The sequence below is a fragment of the Protopterus annectens genome, chromosome 11.part0 (genome assembly GCF_019279795.1).
Source record: "Protopterus annectens isolate FY-2018-M chromosome 11.part0, PAN1.0, whole genome shotgun sequence".
NCBI lineage: Eukaryota > Metazoa > Chordata > Ceratodontiformes > Protopteridae > Protopterus > Protopterus annectens.
This window is the reverse complement of record NC_056745.1, coordinates 826889943-826911581: the sequence shown is the minus strand read 5'-3', so window position 1 is coordinate 826911581 and position 21639 is coordinate 826889943. Positions and strand designations below refer to the sequence as shown.

General features: G+C 38.8%; 1 protein-coding gene across 7 annotated transcripts in view; it reads right to left on the bottom strand.

Annotated features, from left to right (window-relative positions):
- The window catches only part of LMO3 (LIM domain only 3), a 324298-nt gene that overhangs the window by 23609 nt on the left and 279050 nt on the right, over positions 1 to 21639 (bottom strand). For all 7 annotated transcript variants that reach the window (XM_044088233.1, XM_044088232.1, XM_044088230.1 and 4 more), the window contains one exon: positions 12335 to 12460. In XM_044088233.1, the coding sequence (XP_043944168.1) occupies positions 12335 to 12460 (126 nt within the window). The remainder of the gene's footprint in view (positions 1 to 12334; positions 12461 to 21639) is intronic.

Sequence of the window (21639 nt, the reverse complement as noted above, 5' to 3'; positions counted from 1 at the left end):
GGCTTTCTGCCTGAATCAGACAATCATCCAGGTATGGGTATATTTGAATATTTCTCTGCCTGCAAAATGCAATGGCTGGAGCTAGACAATTTGTGAAATCCCTGGGCGCAGTAGATAAGCCAAAGGGAAGTGCAGAGAACTGATGGTGCATGGAGCCTGCCCTGAAGGGTAGGTATTTTCTGCAAGACTGCCTTATTGGAATGTGCAAGTAAGCTTCCTTTAAGTCTAAGGTTGCCAACCAGGTATCTTTGCCTAGCATAGGAAGCAGCTGTTGAAGTGTTAGCATTTTGAATTTTGAGATTACCAAAAAGGTGTTTAGAATAGACAGGTCCAGGATAGGATGCCAGGAGCTGCCTTTTCTGGGTACCAGGAAAAGTCTTGAATAAAAACCTTGTTCCCTTTCTTCTGCTGGGGCAGGCTGAAAAGCCCTGATACTTAGAGAAGAGAGAACCTGCTGTTGAGCCTCTGCCCACCGATTTGGGGGTAGGTATGGCCAACCGTTTGGGGTTGGTAGGGTGTGGAAGTGGAATCTGTATCCTTGGAAAACTACATTTAAAACCCTTTTGTCCTGGGTTATGAGTTTTCAGTTTTTTTGCATGCAGGGTGAGCTTTCCTCCTAAGGGAGCAGGCAGTTGAGCAGGGCTTGGAAGGGTTAAGTCATTGTGACATTTTTCCGTAGGGGGGTGTCTTACTACTTCCTGCTTTGGAAGTGGAGTCCTCCACTGCTTAGGCCTGTGCGTAGCCTGAGATTGTAACCTAGGTGGTCTACTGTTCCTGGGTTTGGACTGAAAAGGCCTGGAAGAGACTGGAAAGGACCAATTCTTTGAAGGCCAATGCCTACTAAATCTGGGAGGCTGTACTTGCAGGAAATCTTTAACAGTTTGCATAAATTTAGCTTTTTCCTCAATCTTTTTGAGGAATTCTTCTGCTTTATTGCCAAACAGGCAGTCTTGGTTTAAGGGAGCATCCAGTAATTTAGCTTTAACATGATCTGGCAAGTTTTGTTCCTTAAGCCAAGCATGCCTTCTAAGTACAGGCCCAGTGACAGCAGGCCTGCGAGATGCTTCTACAGAATCAAAACTACATTGCAAATTCTGTTTACCAACTTGTTCAGGAGAATGCATTAAATCCTGTAATTCTTTGTGTTCAGCACAGTCAGGAATCAACATCATTTTTTGTTTAAGTAGTCCCATAATCTGCTGCTGCACTTTAACATATGAAACTGGAAATTTAAAGCCCTAATGGCCAAAGAAGCAGAAGTGTATATCTTCTTACCCCATATGTCCAAGGCTCTAGAATCTCTATCAGAAGGGGTAGGGTTTTTGGCAGCAGTAGCCTTAATGCCCTTTGGACCTTGGGAAATGGTCTCTGGATCTACAGTAGGATTCTTGAAGAGGAACTTGTGAGAGTCAGGTACTCCAATACCAGTCAGGTTTTCTGGGAGCTGGAGGTAAAGTGTCTGGGACAGGCTAGATTCCAAGAAAGCATCATCTACAATGTCCATAACAGGAGGGATAGCTAAAGGCCTGTGTTGAGGAAGGAGTAAGAATCCCTTAAGCCTCTTTTTGGAGTCAGAGTAATCCTGGCTTTCCCAGCAGAAATGCTCCCTAAGAGTGTGCAAAGTTTCACCAAAAGAAAAATTTTCTGGAGGGGAAGCAGAAGGAATGGAATCCTCTGCATCAGAATCCTCACAGGTAGATAAGGGCAAATCCTGGTAATCAGAAGAAACAGAAATATCAGAATACTGATCATAAGAATCAGAAAAGAAGGAAAATCCGTTCTAGGTCTCTTAGAGGGGGAAGGCTGGCTTCCCCTAATTAAAGTAATAATGTCTTCAGCCATTCTAAGCATTTTTTTTTTAGGCATATGGGCCTGACCATGCAGTTTGGATGGCAGCTTTCTAGGAGTGGGTCGAGTTTTAGACCTGGATGAAAAAGATGGCGTCAGTTTAAAATGCAAGTCTGTAGGCCTAACTACACCCTCAGAAGCTGGTGCCTGCACAGCGGCTCCGAACCCATCCAAGGTAGAGACATCCGCAGGTTCCATAGTTGAAGAAGCATCTCGTAGCATACCGGACTCTGGATGGGTCTCAGTAGAGGCCTGCGAATGTGAAATAGCGGGTATCAGGGGCTGCGAAAACACCTCACTGAGTACTGGCAAACTGGCGACTAGCTTAACGGAAGTGTTGTTGGCAGTTTTGGACCTATGCGGTCTGTCTCTGTCTTTATCTTTACGTTTTTTTGGAATATCGGTAGACGGATGGCTTACCGAAGCCATTTCTGGATAGTTATACAGAGGACCAAAATAATTTGCAGCAAAAACAGACTGATGACGAATAGTTCAGGGGTTGAATAAGACACAAAACCGACAGTGAGGGATGTCGTGGTCTGGGCCTAAGCAAGGAATGCAGTACGAATGAAAATCTTTATGAGATATTTGCTTTCCACAAGTAAGACAATTGTTAACTTTTACTAACATCGGTTAAGAGCAAGAAAAAGGATCCCCAACAAGGTACTTCGCTTTTTTAAAGACTTTGGTCCTGCAACTCGAAAAAAGAAAATTTCAGGAGTCGGCCGACCGGCACTTGCAAACTGCTTCTGCTTCAGGCACCACGCGGCAAGAAAGACTGATGTAATGGCGTCGGTTGCATGTTTTATACCCCTGACGACCTGATGTCATGGAAGAAGAGACAGCATTCGACGCAGGAATCCAAGACTCTGGTATTCAGGCCGGCTGAGGGCTACCTGCAGGCATATAACCCAAATGTAATGACTGCAACAGTGAAACACAAAGAACATCCAATATATTTTTTAAAGCTTTGGATGGTATATACTGGGACCTTGCAAGGCCACTCATAACAGAAAAACATCCTAATTAGCATGCTGCCACACCTTTGTTCAAGAAGAGATTGGATAGTAAAAGTAAAAGAAGGGAGAAGAGAGAGAGACAGTCCCTCACTTAAATAGGTGCTGAGGATTCACATGAAAAGTGGTGCAACCAGGCCTGGATCATCGAATTATGATCAAAGACACTCTGAAGGGGAAGAAAAATGCAATCAAAATAACGCTTGGCCAGTACTCCAGGTTGAGGACCAGATAAGGATGTATACTAGAGTAATAATCAAAAAATATGTTTACAGTTTTTTTTGTTTCATTTTTTTAAGCTACAGTTGCTCTTCAACAGGTTAAAACATACTTAAAGCAGTACATCCAAAAATGCTTGCACACAGCCATGGAAACTAGTAAAATTAATGGTTTCAGCACTGTATTTCCACTGTGGACATCCTTCAAATGCTCCTTAATTCATACAGTCAGAATAAACGTGGCAAAAAAAGTTCAACAATAATCACCTTATCAATGTGTACCTTTATATGGCAGCCTCCTAGCTGCAGGTGAGCAAACATTGTCAGACACCAGATGAATTTAGAGGCACTCACACCCATCCAACTATCAAGGTTTGCCTTAAAGGAAGTGAACGTATCACTCTGTTTTGTATGTACCACAAAATTATTCCAGATAGGTGAAGTGCTGAGCAATATGTCTGTTCCTACAGCATGTCTTATGCATTTGCTGATGGGGACTCAAATCTGTATTTTGAGTATTCTCAAATCTGTATTTTGAGTATTTATGACGTCATTTGTTTTTGAAAGTTTAGGAAATCAAGGTGGGCTGGGTCCTTCCTTAATGGCACTGAATGACAGACTCATACTTCACAAGACTATTAACAGACTGAGTGTATACAGATAGGGCTTTAAACTTACCATCAATCTGAAGTGTCTAGTCCAGTAATCTTTTTACTTGGAGACTTTGGGGTCTTACTAGCTATATGACATTTTAGTATGCATAGATCCAGCATAAGTATCATAGTCAGTAACTGGTTTAATAATGGCAGAGCACAGAGGAATGACCACTTCTTTTAACCTGGATAAAATAACTTTAGATATTAATTGGGCTACAGAGAAGGATTTCCTGACTATTGTTGTCACTTAGTGATCAAAAGATAGGCACTTAGTGATCAAAAGATAGGCACTTGTCTACAAAAGTACCAATGGCTCAGACATCCGTTAACAGTCTGGAGTGGGGTGCTGTCTGTACTGTAAGTTGCTGTTGAGATTTTTTACCAAACATACAGACAATGCTATACTTCTTTGCATTAACTATATCTCCTTTCTAAAACACTGCTGATCTATATGGTTTAGTACTCTGAGGTAGTATGACAGCAGACTGTATCGGAAGAACAGAACAGCCAGCTTGCAGTAATTGGCAGACTTAAAGAGGTGGATTAGCTGTTTGGAGATGCTGGACACAAGTAGCCTATACCTACGCCTAATGAGATGGGTTAGTACTACTATGACTCTTGATGCGGTCTGCAACTGCAAAGGTCTCTGGGGACAACATTAGGTGGAGAGCTGGACTGGGAGTTACACCCATCAGACAGCAACTCAAAATGTCCTAAGGTGAAGAACAGAAACCATCTATTAAGCAGAAGGGTAAAAATTGTTTCGTAAGAAATGCAATTGCTTTTCTGAGAACTGTTTGAAATTCACTTGCTAATATAAATATATTGTGGTAGAACTTTTTCCCCCAGGCCTCCACTGAAAATGGACTCGGCCCAGGCAGACTTTCCCGGTCAACAAAGACAAATAAGTAATAAATAAAACTCAGTTCATCTTGACTTTCGATATGAATATCATCTGTCAATGTAGGGCGACATTATCTTTCTGTAGTATTGCAGTACTTTTGGAGTTTTAAGCAGGTCACATCTGAAAATTTACCACAAAGTACTGGCTTGTAGTGATAAAGCATTCATAATTACATTGACTTTTGACACCATTTGTGGGATCATTCCATAGATGGATAGATCCCCACCAGGCAGCAAGTGAAAAATGGTGCAATATTAATGTCGAACATGGTAAAGCACCAATGCTAGTACTTATAAAAAAGATGCCATGGAAAAAAGAAGTTTGATAATGTTGAAAGGCAATAAGAACAAAAAAACGCAACTTTAGCATTACTGCTTGAAGGTTTGAGGTATAATTACACTTTTAACAATATGACTATTTCTGTTGTCTGACAGAAACAAACTCATTGAAGATATCTAAGGAGCAGGGAAGCTACATGGACAATAAAAACATGCCTCAATACATGTTTTTAAAGTGGGGCTAAATATACCACTCAGATGTTTTCAAGGTAAACATCTCTCTCCACTGCCCAGAACTTTACAAGGTTACTGATGTAAAAGCTTCCATGACTACCATTACTAATAACGGTTCATTTTTGAAACATCTTAGTAAAGACATAAATGCAAGACCGAGAAAAGTGCTAACTGATGATAACTTTTTACCACAATGAGATTCAAAACCTAAAATCTAACTGTATCAATTACTCAGCAGGTGACACACTTGTCTGATGCCAAAACATCAGAAGGCTGAGGGTCCTGTTATTACAGAAGGTGCTTTTATTCTTTTCGCCAACTCTCACAGTGTAATGTAGCATTAAAACCTGAGGTGCCATTCTTCAGATGAAACGTTAAAACCAAGGCCACATCTCTCCCAGTTGTGAGGAGATCCCCAGCAAAATGACTAGAGAAGCTTGTTTGGTGTCATGGCCAAATTTCCCCCTACTCACTGTAAATACAAGCTCATGACTCCCTTGAAAATCAGCTATATTTAAGAAGACTAACCTTTCTAAACACAAGTAAACTACTAAATAAATTAATTAATAGTAAATAAAATAAAATATTAAGATGTGGCAAGAGTGCTTAAGTATTAAAAAAATGCATTTCTAAAAGTCTAAGTTTGGCAACATAAAAAAAAAAGTTAAAAAAGTAAAACATCTGCTCCACTTGTTGAACACAGCAGAAAAATTGAAGCGCCAAACGCAAGGTTAAAACATAAAAAAAAATGTAAATTTATTGTGGGCTTCAGTGGACTCCTTTGTTTTCTGTTAAAGGCTTCATCAGATGGAATTGTATCATTTTTAGTCATGTGATGCATTATTAAAGTGCATTTAATTATTTATTTTAATGATGGGATTCAGTCTGACAAGTTTTAACAGCATTAAAGGTAAATAATCTATACTAGCAGAAACTATTATGACTTATTTATATTCATCTTTTCCATTCAGGTTCATAAATGTTTGATTTATCATATGAAATGAACAGAACTAGAAAGTTACGCAGCAGAAAAAAACAGATATGAAGAAATGATTAACTTTAGCTGCCATTGCATGACAGCGTAAAGAAAAACTAAAAGCTCACAAGAAAAGATGAGGTAGAACAGTGAAAATAAATAAAGTAACTCACAGAAATCAACATTTATTATTTTGCATGCAAAAATAGAATCCAGTTGTGACTAGTGTCAGAGTACTCGGAGATTGGAAATGATTGCCTGAAAAGCAGAGCCAGGCAACAAAATATCTAAGCTAGGCTGCAATCTGGTGTTCATAATACACTATTTTAAAGTATTTCTTTAAGGCAGCCTCCCTCCCCTTGATACTGCATCTGACTAGCTCAGCAAAAGCTTCTGTAACAAATACAGGACACCTTTTGAAACAGAAGATCTAACAGTAATATTCTAGCATGCAACAGCCTGACGAATCCAGACACGCAGTGTAATTTTCCTACTGCACTTTGATTCTGTATATTTTGTAGCTGAAAATAAAACAGACACAAATTCTAAGAAATGATAATTTATGAAATTACTTGCTAACATAAAGTATTACTCCTGTGTTAGTCACCTTATATGCTTTTGCTTACAAATTTTTGATTGAAGCCAAACTTTTTATTTACAAAAAGTGTGTGTGCGCGCGTCTCTCTCTCTCTGCATTTGTTCTCACTTTGTTTTTCTTCCTCCCAGCTCACTAGCACACATCGCCCATTCCTTCACACAATCATTTATTTGATTTGTCTCTCATGTGTGACAGCCAACACTATTCCATCCAAGTGACAGCCCTACAGCCCATTTACTTACTAGCTGGAGGGGTCTAATCAGACTATTCTCACCCAAGAAGAGCGAGGACCAGGCTGAGGGATCAGGTGGCCTCCACTACCCCACCATGCCCCCCACATCACTAAAAGCAGCACCCCCTACATTCTTAAATAACCAGCACACAAGATGACTATGTAGTGATCATACGAATACTAAACTTAACTTCAAAATTTAACACAAGAAGTTACACTAGGTATACAATATAAATAACTAAAGAAAGGGTTGACCTTGTACTAAAAAAAATAAAACTAAAAAAAAATCAAAAGAAATCCCTACCTTGAACATCAAGTGAAAAGAAACAGAAGCTAGAAGAACTGGTCACACACCTTTTTTCTCTTCCTGGTTAGGGGTCGCCACAGCGGATCATCTGTCCGCTCATGATTGGCAGTGGAGTTTTATGGTGTAGAGTTGCCAGCCTGGCACCCAACCTTCCACAGAAGACACACACACACAGACAGACACACACACACACAGACAGACACACACACAGACAGACACACACAGACAGACAGACACAGACAGACAGACACACACAGACAGACACAGACACACAGACAGACACAGACACACAGACAGACACAGACAGACACCTAATGCCAATTTACAGTGTCCAATCCACCTACTGCATGTCTTTGGGATGTGGGAGGAGGAAACCAGAGCAAACCCACGCGACCACAGGGAGGACATGCAGACTCCGCACAGAAGGTACCCCAGCAGAGAATCGAACCGGAGAACCTTTTGCTCTGAGGCGGCAATGCTATCCGCTGCACCACCGTGGCCACCCACCAGAAGAACTGGTCACACACCAAAGTGGGTAAAATGTAAAAATGTATTCAATCAACAATTTAGTGCTATTGTCTCTAAACAGTGAGAGTTCATCAGAATTCACAATTACCTTGACACTTGCAAATCTGCTTCACAGTGATCTTCACAGAAAATAGGGCTGTCACCTTTGGAAGAGGCAAAGAAAAAAACACAAAGCCTTCTTTAGCTATGTTAGAAACCTGGGTGGAAACTCCCAGATATGCTCAGAATTAGTCCAAAATGATAAAAAAAAATCACTGAACCCACAGACATTGCCAACATACTGGCAGACAGGTTCAGTGCAAATTTCTCCTCCCAAAAGGAGAAATATCTATCCCACCAGAGTCTAGCCTCCCAAACATCTCAGATGCCCAGGTGAGAGCTGCTCTCTCTAAAGCAAAAAAAACAGCATCAATGGGACCGGACGGTGTCCCCGGATGTGTGCTACACGAACTCAATGAGGAACTAAACCCACACATAAGGCTGCTGTTTAATCTTAGCCTTACTACAGGATACGTGCCAAAGAATGGCGTCGGCAACTGTGGTCCCACTCCACAAAGGCGGTGCTTCTACGGACCCTGAAATTACCGCCCCATAAGCTTGACCAGCCTTGTCTGCAAAGCTATGGAGAGGATCATAATGGAACTCATAAATAAAGACATTGGGGACCTACAGACACTGGATCTTACCCAATTTGGCTTTGTCAAGGGCAGATCCTGCCTCCTGAACTTGGTCGACTTTTTCAAAACAGTCACTAAGGCCATTGATAAGGGTAAGGCAGTTCACACAGCCTACCTTGACCTAGCAAAAGCGTTCGACACAATACCCCACTCGGGCATCATAGAAAAGCTCACCAGCTTAGATGTAAACCCATATGTCACAAGATGGGTTGCAAACTGGCTCAAGGACAGAACACACAGGGTTAGAGTTGCTGGTGCCATGTCAGACTCTAAGCCGGTCCTGACGGTGTCCCACAGGGCTCAGTCCTGGGCCCCCTCTTGTTCGGCATTTATTTTTCTGAATTGCAGGCAAACACAGGGGGATTGTGGTTGACAAAATTTGCAGATGACTGCAAACTGGGCACCATAATTGACACTCCATCAGACACAGACATCCTCCAGAAAGGTCTCATAGAAATGGATAACTGGTGCCAGAGCCATGGCCTTAAGCTAAATGCCAAAAAATGTATAGTCATACCCTTTGGGAAAAACAAGGTAACCCCTAATTACCACATAGGTGGTAATCCATTAAACACGGAAGAAGTTATCAGGGACCTGGGGACCCAAGTTGACAGTAACCTCTCTTTTGCACTCACATTGCCAAAGTGGTTAGGAAGACCTTCTACATTGCCCACCTGATCATGAAGGGATTCACATCCAGATCAGGAGAGGTCATTGTACCCCTGTACTCTTCACTTATCAGACCAATGATTGAGTACAACGCCCCATTCGAATGTACCTTACCCGACACCTGCAGCAGTTGGAAAGACCCCAAAAGTTCCTCACCAAAAGGATAAAGGGGCTCAAACATATGTCATACGATGCCCGACTGAAGAAACTCCAGCTCTATTCAGTCGCATCCCGTCTGCTCAGAGGTGATCTGTGCCTGACATACAAGGCCATGTCCAACCCGGAATTAATGGACATGCTCCACCTCAAAAAATCCAAATCCACCAGAGCCACGAGAGCAAGAGACTTAAACCTCAACACGGATATAAATAGGACGTGCTGGAGGGACAGATTCATCACCCAGAGACTCCCTACACTATGGAACAGAATCCCAGTCCATGTGAGGCAGAGCCCCTCACTGACTCTGTTCAAGAGAAATCTTGACGGGTGGATGGGAGATCGTAGGTTTACCCCGGGAATCATCTCTGTATCACTGCTGGACAGAGGCACAGCAAATTAATGGGTATAGTATTCTCATCCTAAGGGGTGGTGAAAGCCACACACACTCTGGCTAGGCTTATAAATGCCCTAGGGCAGATAGCCTAGTATGAACCTATGAACCTATGAATAAAAAAATATATCCTTTGCTTTGCCTCCTTGCCGTACCCATTTAGAGAAGGGGATGTGAATTGCTTCCCTTTTAAAATTACTTTTCTTCCTGATTTCCCTTTTAAAATTACTTATTTGCCTTCTGACTTTGATCAGTAAATGATTTGATTACTGCAATAGTGAAGCGTGTGCTTACATATTCTAAGCATGTTACATGTACGTTATACTGTATCTTTACTGCTTTAACTGCTGGTATATTTTCAGAAACTATTCTACTAGGAAACGTGAAGCCTAAAAAATCATACCAAGGTCATGGGGCATTAAAAATTATAAGTACACTTGGTATCCTGTTTCTTTTTCATATCTATAATATGATTTATATTGGAGCATGACTGAACTTATATTTGTTTATTTTTTGTAGAGTGCAACTGGATGACAAGAACATTATTTTGCTACTATTAAATGAAGACTCAGACCTTATTAGCTTTGTGTACTTTACTGATGTCCAAAAAATTAAGATGACTAAGATGGTCAAGATTAACATATGGTTACATATCACACCTCCCACGTTGCCCATAAAACAAATGAAAATGAATATTCTGGCAATAAATTAACTGCAAATAAGAAATCCAAATGAAACCGTATCCATTATGGGAAAATGCATTTCTAAACAGTATAGGAACTGAAAGAGACCCTAATTTCCTGAGGAGGGCAATCCTAACAGTAAATCAGACAGTATGGGGACAGTAATTATCTATAGACATAAAAATGATCCCATCAGACTCTGTACAAAACTGCTCAAAAGAACTGCACATCAATACACGCTAGTGAACCCAGAAAAAAGTAGAGCAATGCTTGTACACATTTACAATAAACATTCTTACCAGTCCTCCTCAGCAGTACATGTACAGGAAGAGTGAAATACAATAATTACAAAAAAAAAAAACAAAATAAAATCAGATTCCCACAGTTTTACCATGCACTTACACTAAGTATCCAAGTTGTCATCATATCCTACAAAGTCTCCGACAGACATTAACCACTCCAAAAACATCCACAGAGCTGACCAACCTTAAGTGCAGATATCAATTTACTTCTCAAGCAGAAAAACATGCCCACAGTCCCTAAATCATGCCACTTTACAGCCAGAATGCCAAAACTCTTACCCCTTTACAATCCCATCTCCCAAACCCACCCAGTAAGACATTAATGAATAAATAAACTTGACAAAAAAAAAAAAAAGAAAAAAAAAATTAACTAAAAACATCATTTTACTTTCCGGTACTTTCTATCTGAAACCCCAAATGAGCTAGAAGACCTGAATAGTCAAAAAAAATGCATCCAAAGTCGATTAAAAAATAAACATTTCATACTGTGTGGAAAACAGAAAAACAAGCTCACAGCTCAAGCCCACAATGCACACAAAGAGATGAATGCTTAAAAATCATTAACAAAGTTTAGAGGGGGCAAACTGGATAAATGGAACACATGGAGGTCAAGTACTTAGTTATACAAATATCTCTGCTGTGGGGTAGGACACATTAACACACTCATAGCTTCATCACTTAAGGTTCTTTAACCTCCACAGTACAGCAAATTGGGATTATACATATCCCCTAGCCCCCACAGCCCCTAACAATTTAAAATAAGACTACAAATACTGCTCCACAGCATTGGAATTGTCTTAGCTTCTTGAAGTAAGCTGCAGATATTTGGCAAGTAACCTTTTGAAATGAAAACCAATAAGCAATCATCAACACACACATCTAGACAGACAACAAAGATTAATGACAATATGAGTATTTGTACAGTTCCAGAACAGTATCTCTAGTCTAGTTTTTAAAAAAAAAATCAGTGATCCACAAGCCATCTTCTAGAGACTATCATCTCATTGTGCATGTCTATAACTGTCACAAAGTCTCACTGGCATTGGGAGGTGGGCTCTCAGAATGTAAAACATTCTGGTTGTAGAGTTTTACTACCTCCAAACCGGCATGCCTCATGCAGTGTAATTAAAGAAAAATTAGGTACCTAATGTGAAACAACTTTCTCAGAAGCACTTACAGCTTTAATTTCCTTCCTTTCCCCAGATGCTCACTAGTTTTGTTTTTTGTGCATCTAGAGCACATATCCTGCAGTGTGCAATCCAAAAAAATGTCTTTTAACCATAACAATCCAGTACATGAGAAGAGTATTAACAAAATTCAAATATCTCTAAATCACCGTGATAAAACACACAAAATTAAACATCCAAGACCATTCTCATTCCATTCAACTTTGGGAATAAAATGAACAACCTAATTCAGGTTTCCAAGACTTGTAGCAAACCATATTTTTCTAGGAGGAAGTACATTATTCTTACCTCAATATGAAGCTTAGAACTGCTCATACAATATTTTTCTATAAAGATTATGAAGATGCAATTCAAACACAAAGTTCTGTTCTTTTCCTCCAGTGCCCTAAAATGTCAACTTAAATGGATAAACAGATGTGAAAAATATAGTGACCATGACTTAAGCAGCAATAATAAACAAATCTTTAGTACCTCTGATTACAAAGTTGACAGGCAAAGCAATCCAGGTGGTAAACATTTTCCTTGGCTCTCATTACCATCTCAAATGCAGGAATGAGCTTACTGCAGGCAGCACAGTTTCCCGTGACACCAAATAACCTAGAGAGAAAGAGAGAGAGAGAGAAATACCATTTAATTAACAGCAACCAGATCAAAATGTTTTATGCTTTAACTGCTAGTGTTGTTTACTCAGTCTAACTACTACTAAAAGGCAGCCTCATTTGGCTTAGTAATGTACTCAAAACTGCCTGCACATGATATTAAACATTGTCAGCTTAATGTCTGGGCCAACATCTATGTTTGAAAACAAAACATGGCATATAACTATGGATAGTCTGCTACTTGGCAAATATGCTACTTGTATCTAGAAGCAAAGTATAAGAAATAACAGGGATAAACCACATTTACCATTTGATCTGTGTGGTTCCTTCTTGGGGGATGCACAACTGGATATCCTCTATTGTTACTTTCAGTTTACGTACCTTTCCCTTTGAATCTCCCTTGCTCTAGAGTACCCTCCTCTTGCTCTAGAGTACCCTCCTCACACCACCAGCCAATGCATGCTGTGATACATTGTTCTAGACTAAGGAAATGTTTCTAGCCTCTATTTCACTCCCCACAAACTCAACAAGCACAGCCTGTAATTAAAAACTGAAAACTACAATGTACAAGCATTTAAGATGCATAGAGGAGACTCCAAAGGCAGACAAAGGATGACTTCAGGAGGGATAAAACATCCTCTGTGTCTTCTGGCAACACAGGCAAGACTCTCTGGACAGATTTCATCCAGAACTTTAAATATGACCTGTGTCTGCTGAAGACACAGAGATCCAGAATGAAAGGAAGATTCCTACCATTGCCTTTTCCTCTGGCCCCTTTACGAATGTGGAATCGACTACATGGCTCCTCTGTGGGGAAGGTCTGAGCTTGTCGTAAAAGCTCTATAGAGATGATTTTATCCATGAGCACAGACATTTCTGGGAGGGGGACCTAAGAGGTAGACATGAATTAATTGTTCTTTTAGATTTCAAGCAAAGTCAAACTCAGAGATCCCTCCAAAAACAAGCACACTGACAGCCCATGACTGACAAAGTCTCCTCTTTCTGGAAAACTTGGCTGACAGAGCTGGGACACGAAAGGCAGGTCCCTCTTTAGTCTGTAGGACAGTGTTTTCTTCCTAGAGCACTGGACTGAGCTAAAGGAGGGCACATGAACCATATGGGGTCAGATAGGCCCCACTTCTGAAGTGAGTGTGTTGCTTCTACTTTTGAAGGTTCTCAGCCAGATCCTTATTTATTTATTTTTATTTATTTAACTTTGTTTACTGGGACAGAGCACTGATCAAATCTGACCACTGGGAAGATCAGCTTGGGTAACATATACAGTAACAGTAATGATTAAAGTTATAACTAAATTATATAGTATATTAAATTTGGATAGCACAGTAGTACAACTGTTTGCGTTGTTGCCTCACAGCAAGAGATTCTCCGGTTCGATTCTTGGCTGGGGTGCCTTCTGTGCTGAGTCTGAATGTTCTCCCTGTGTTCATGTGTGTGTGTTGGGGGGGGGGGTTCCTCCGGGTGCTCCAGTTTCCTCCAACGTTACAAAAGACATACATCTGGAGCATTTCTCCCTGAGCCTCCTCTGAAAATTGGCACATTCCAAGTCGGACTTTCCCAGTAAACAAATGTTAAATAAATATAGTACCGTGGTGTAAGATAGATGTACAATATACACATTTACATGATGTTTTACAAAGTAGGATAAGGAGTACACACTGCATTGCAAGTGTTGTAGACGAAGTAAATGTGGTCCAGCCAAAAGAACAGTCATAGTATATGCAAGTATGGAGGGAAGTTTTAACAGTGAAAAGAGGAGAACGTTTAGAATATTAAGAAATGCAACAGTAGAGCTAATAACAGGAGAAGTGGAGATTATATTTATAGCAAGGAATGGATATGGCAGAAGGGGAAGCAGTGAGTTTGTAAGCTGGAGAAGTCAGGAGATTAAGCAAGTAAAGTTTTTGGTGTGACTGACAGTGCACGTAATCCTCTGGGACTTGTCCAAAAAGAACCCCCATTCAATAAGAGGCATCTCAGAATGACCTATCTAAGCTGTACGTTCAAAAACGAGAACATCAACCATGTTATCCTATCCTCCACAGGCATACACCTGAGCTTGCTGCCCTAAAGAAAACATCAGCACAGCCAATATTTGTGACGTCTGACTAAGAGCCTTGATCTTGGTAGTGACTCCAGAATAAGCAACAGTTAAAAGCGTTTTCCATTTTCTAGTCTACTATGAAAGGCTGGAATCTGGACAGATAAAAACAGGTGAAGGACCAAAGCCCTAAAATGACTGAAGAGAACAATCTTCTGTTCACCCTGTCCAAGACTTTAGGATTCCTCATCAGACAGTAAGTGGCAAGGTGCTCTGGTCTGCGGGACTGATGCTGTACTGAAGACATTATGCAAGAGTCTGTTCTAGGATGCATAGAAAGGACCAACTCCACTCAGCCAGGGGCTTTTAGGGGGAATGTACCATCTTAGGATCTGAAGTACCACTATTTGGGTTCTTCTAGCCTGCAAACATTGTATTCTTCCCCAACACTCAGAGTTGTTTCTAGGAGGAATTAGGAAAACTGCAGGCCAGTTGAAAAGGGACTTTATAAACTTGAGGGATTCTTTACGGGGGGGGGGGGGGGGGTTAGGGGAAACAACTTTCTTATCCATGTCAAGAGAGAGAAGGATCTCATGAGCAAGAAACCCCCCTCCTGTATGTACATCTAACCTGACCACCAAAGACTTATTTTCCATGCACTGAATATTAAATCCTAGTTTATAATCCTGCACAAAATATTTTTTCAAATTCCAAAGTAATTACTTACAGAAAGACTAATTATCCTAACTGGAAGCTGAGGGAGATACAAAGACTGTGCCTGTTATACTAAGAAATTAACGTTGGTCCTAAGTGACACCACCACAGGAGCCCTCCCAAGTGAAAAAAAAAAAAAACTATACATCAAAACAAAAGCAACAAAAATTACTAGGCAAACATACTGCATACTACCATTGTTTGCAACATTACAACTATCAGCAGTGAAGACTAGCATTACCACTTTGAAGTTTGTATTTAACATTAAGGCAACTAGTATATCCTTACTGAAAGTATAAATAATTATCCAAAAATGTGCTTTGAACTGTGTGCAATTTCTTTGCTAGGAAGAAATGTGTGTATGCATGTGTGTGCTGTGGAGGGGGGTTTCTAAAAGCTTGTACCATAGCACTCTTGCGGTCTTAATAAAAAAATAAGATGATGAGAATAATTTAAAATACAATAATAATTAAATGTTAGTGCATTAAAGTATGTCATATGTGATCTTAACCAATCCTTTAGAATCAGTTTTTATGAAATTAAAAAAAAATCATACGAAAGTTTTTAAAATGCTTGCCCTGTATTTATTAAACAACTAAAAGCAAGACATATGTTACCATGAGTTGCCTGAATAATTTACAGACTTGTTAGACTCATTCCTCAGATTACTGTTTACTAAGACCAAGATGAGTGAAAATCATCAAAATAAAAAATACATTATCACCCTTTATATCCCACTATCAGCAGATGCATAGTATTCACTGAAGGAAGCACATTTTAAAAGCAATTAAACGTGGACGACTCATTACACTACCAATGGGCTAACAGGTTTTATTGATCTGTATGTCAAGAACAGGGTTGGTAAAGCAAACTCTGTCAACAGCTTCATGGGAGTGACATTCTTTATCTCAGGACTCAGATTCAGAAAAAAAAAAAAATTCCATAATCAAAGAATCCCTGTTTTTTTTTCAGGTATGTCTGATGATGGGCTTTAAAATTTTGACAGGGGGGGCTAGTAGAAGTAATTCATGAAAATATTTTCAGATAAAAATGAAATTTTTCACTTGGGATTTTGTCATCCATTTAGTGACAGGGAACAAAGTACATTCAATTCATGACATATTACAGGACAAAAACTAATAAAAAGAGAAAGCTGTCCACCATATTTGGTTAAGGACACAGAAAACTTGCACAGAAAGGCCAAATATGGGTGCAAAAAAAGGCAAACATGACAGATTGTGGTTCCTTTATAAAATAATCAGATTTCTATTTTCTTCACATACACTATATCTGAACTTTTTTTGGCACTAGCAAAATACAAGTGTATCTAAAGGATGGGACCAGCCCCATCAGTTATATAGAGATCAACAAAAAGTCAAAAACTGCACTCTGAACAAGATCACAAAAGTGCACTAGATGGCAGCATTTCATACTTTTCCCATTTTGATGCGCACACTCATAAAATTATACAATTTTACAGACATTTGCAAATTAAACATAGTAAACTTCTACCAGTTTGCTGGATTTTTTTTCTTTGATGCTGGAATTTATCATCCAGATGGGGAAACATTTTATCTTCTACCCTTGAGAGAATTAAACAAAAATGTAACGACTTGTGTTCATTCTAACTAGTTTCTGAAACCTACTAAAAGCAATACTGGACTACTGGATGACAAACTGGACAAGAAAAAAAAATCTTACTTCTGCTCTGCTTGATAACTTAGCAGTATTTCTTACTAAAGTACAGCGCCAATTATCCAAACGTCAATTATCCAAAGGCAATGTACCTTAAAAATGTGTTCCCTCCTGTAAATAAGTCCCAAAATTTCAACAAGTCAAGTGTAGCTATGTCGCATGTACATAACAGACTAAAGTTAACTGGCCCTGTTTTAACCATAGGCGTTGTTTGTTCCAGATGCAGTGTTTAAAATGCACTGGAAAAGACAGTGCACCTTCAACAGCCTGTACAGTGTCCTCAACCTGTCAGTGCTGTTTTTAGAACAACGTATAACTTTTGTTATTGTACAAAGAATATATGACTGAACTCTGGCCTTTCTACTTTTTTCAGCCCACGGGATGATGTTTTCAAACAACCCGAGGCTAAGCCACTACTGACAACTGGTATACGCACGTGTTACTTTTAATTATGTAATGATCTTACAATTTTACTAACTTAAAAGTAGTATCTACATGAGATTCTAAGACAAATACATTTCAATCACAGTACCAACATACTAGAATAAGTTGTATATACAATAACAACCGATCGCACAGTGTAATGTAACTGTCTTGAACTTTTGAATAGACAAATATGTCTTACATTCTTAAAACCTGACATTATTTACAGCTGTGCAGACTGCAGTGCAACTTTCATTTCCTTGATACCCACACTGACATTTTTGACATAATGGGTACATAATTTCTCTATATCCCCAAATGTGTTTCTTATAACTATTACCTACTTTCTAAACAGCTTTTATTATCTACTGGAAAACAAATTGCAGTAGTGATTTTAAGCTGTTATAGCCTACCAATAAACCCGACACAATTAATAAAATGAAAATCTCCACCAGAACTGATGCACCTAACATTAACTGCAAGCTTTTACATACCGGAGAGATTAGAATACTGTCATGTTAATTTAGAGTATGCGTGTTTAGCTTTTATAGATCTAGCAAAACCTAATCTTACACTTTTACTTTCAATACTATAAAAGCATTTGATGCAACTTCTAAATAAACAACTTCCAGGGTCTAAAATGCAACCATTTCCTTTAAGGTTGGGAACAACTATGGCCTTTATTGCTGGGTAGCATGTAAACTTCCCCTGGTCAAGGAAAAAGAAAATCTGTACATGTGGATTAATTAGTTGAATTTTTAGATGCACTTCCTTACCCCATCAGGGGCTGATGACCTGTTTAGCTTAATTTTTCCAATCTCACAAGCAATTATTTTAATATTGTAGATGAAAAAATTGAATCATCGAAGTTATAGGTTCCCACGCTCTGTTACATCAAGTCTTCCTCAAAACTACAATTACAGAACTTCTGGGCCTTCCTATAGTAAAATGATGGCCCCCTCCAAAACACGCAATACACCTTGGCTTAGTTTCAATTACTACTGATTTTCAGTCAAATAATACACTTTCTTTCCATGTTTAACCTGACACCATATAAAAAACTTCAAAAATACATAATTTAAATGTACAGCATTTTTTACCTGGCTTGGACCGTTACAGGGAGGCAGGCCTTATTTCTGCAACAGTGATGGAAGTGAACCTGTTCACTTACACTGACAATAAGAACATAAATATTACCAGACAGCCTTTCATTAAGTCCACAGATTGTTTCACACAAGTCATCACTAACACACACACACATTTTGTTATCCTACGCATTTGTGTCATAATTAACTTGTATGGCTTGCTGTCTTCTTTGTAACCTTGTTAAAAATACTGATAACTTAAAAAGTTGAAAGTTGCTTTTATCCAAGCCTTACACAAAACACATGGACAGAGCTGGTTTAATTTCAAGCATGTTGTTCATTTTATTTTTAATGTATGACATTTTAATATTCCATCATCTCCAAGATGCAAGAGTTTCACTAACTATAATATAATCTTTTCCAGAACCAAATACATGATGGTTTTCTTGGTGAAGTCAAAAAAAGCTCTCTACTTTTCACATCTAGGCCCATAACAAGACGGTCACAGCCTATCACAACAGTTGGTTTGGTGTTACAGTCATAGTTAGATGATCAGCACATGGATAAATTAGCTCAATAATGTTTGACGATGGTTTATGACAAATAATTTGCAAAAATATTAGCAGTTCATTTGGATTAGAAAAGGTCAGCCCACCTCCAAAATACAGCATCTCACTCCTCTAAATATCCTAACTCAAGACCTTCATGCTCAAAGTAAGGGAATTCTCCACTAGCCTTGAGGTTCAGCACCCTCAAAAGGCAGTATTATAGCAAACTTCAATTCTAATGCATACTTAAGGTTTTGCTTTAAGGATATGTCACATGATGGGCAAGGCATCCAATAATAACTCAAGATGTCAACCAGTTCATCACCACCCATCTCAACGAACCCTACATGACTAGGTTTATTACATCATTAGTGCAAGAGTAACATTGCACCCTGCGACTACCAGGACCATGACTTTTGTCTTTCATAAGCAATATATATATATATATATATATATATATATATATATATATATATATATATATATATATATATATATACATACATACATACACACACACACACACATATATGTAAAATAACACACACACACACACACACACACACACACACACACACACACACACACACACACACACACACACATTTCTGTGTTCCTTACATAGAAAAAAATACATCATACATCCCTATGTGAATCCTACAGGGAAAAAGGGGGAAACATTTCTAATAGTTTACTGCATTACTGCAAGCTTACAAATTTCTCATGCTGAAAGTCTCCTATGCAGAGGGTGCGTAACCTTCAACTTATTTGCCCCTAATCCTTATAGCCATCTCTCTGTTTGCTAGGAAATACCCAGCCAACAGTCAAAATGTTTTATCAGTAATTACGACCATTAGCAATATCTGCACATCTACAACATCATCTTGAAAATTTGTGGCCCCCTGACAAAGAAGAAAAAAGTCACTAATCTCACATTCAGCTGCTACTGAGATAAAACTTTTGTTTGCCAATATTACCAAAAGCAGAATCAAAAATACTCATATTTCTGTAAAACAATAACAAAAAACTGTTCAAAGATGACCTGCAGGGCATAACTGAAAAAGCAAGGCAACTAGATGAAGAATTTTGCTGTTGATTATACGAGTTTTGTAGGTATACTATTTAAAACAGCTTGAAAATATCTGACTTGTACTTTAGCAAAAAGTGTACATTCAAAATGGCACAATGCCAAGATTATATTTTGAAGTTTTTCAATTACTACCACCTTCTTCTACATAACTTGATTGTGAAGTTTTCCCGTACACTTACAGTTGTAAGATAATTACTATTTCTTTGAAGCATGGTTAGAAAAATTATTTTGTCAATAATGTTTCATAACTTAGCAGGCAGTTCCTGTTTAGGGTATAATAAGTTAACCTGTTTCTGTGACACTGGTTCTTCCTTTAAATCATGGGTAAAAATATATTACCCCTTATCTGCAGCCCCTAACTGCACTTACTAGAACTAGACTGCTTTGACATACAATATCATGCTAGACTTTTCTCCACTCCAGTTTACCTGGTGGTACAGTTCTGATAAGACTTTAAAATTATTTTGCTTGTTCCTGCTCTAGGCAACATTGTGTTTCTGAAAATCTGTCACTACAGTTATTTCAGAAAACTGACAGCCATCACACACATTTCATTTTTAGCACTTACTCAACCACTGCTTCTTTCTTAATTTCCCATTTATATACTGAGTCAATATGAAAATATCACAGAAAACACTTTAGTCTACATTCATATTTACTAACGTCTCCACAGACACAAACAAGCACATAATAAACGTAAAATACTAAATATACAAGACAAAGCCAAAGGAATAGCACATTGGAATAATCAATTAATAAATAAATTAATGCAGTAGTGATGAGTACATAAAATAATGTAAATATATCCAAACTACAAAGAGTAATCCAGTTTGGTCAGATAGGTCATTGTCAACACTCAAAGACAGCTAAAGATTAAGAAACCCTTTTATTATATAAGGTACCAGTTTCCAAATTTAATGTGCCTTATAAGTAAAAGAATATGCCAGAGGTTTCAAAGAGCTTTTCTGGAACTACCAGTAGTCTTAAGGGCAATCGAATGAAGGCTCCACACAGGCTCTCAAGGCACCAACAGTTCTTTAAAGGTTTATGATGAACCTGAAGCATGTACTGCTACAAACACACCTATCATACCCACTTTGCCTTTTTTAGGACTAACTTTCACTAATCTTCTCATCTTTTAGATTGTCCTTGTCTACACTGAACTGGCTTCTTACTAACAAAACTATCCAGTTAGTGTAGGCAAATGATGTTAGTACAGGGATTAATCATGAAATGGCAGAAGAAACAATTTTTTTTGCTAGATTCTATAACATTATACATGCTGTTCATAATGCAACTGTTCCACAAGTGCCAGCATCTTAACTTCAGTGTTGAACAGCACTGCACTGTGTTACCTTTCCATACTGCTTTAAGTTGTCTTTAAGCCATCATAAGCATCTAAAGTGGGAAGCAATAAGCAGATAAGACAACTGCTTTTTGTTTAAGTGTATGTCAGGGATTTTATTTATTACTTACTTATTTATACTTGTTGACCGGGAAAATCCGACTGGACACAGGTCCTTTTTCAGCAGAGGCCCAGGGAGAAAAGCTCCACCGTAAAAA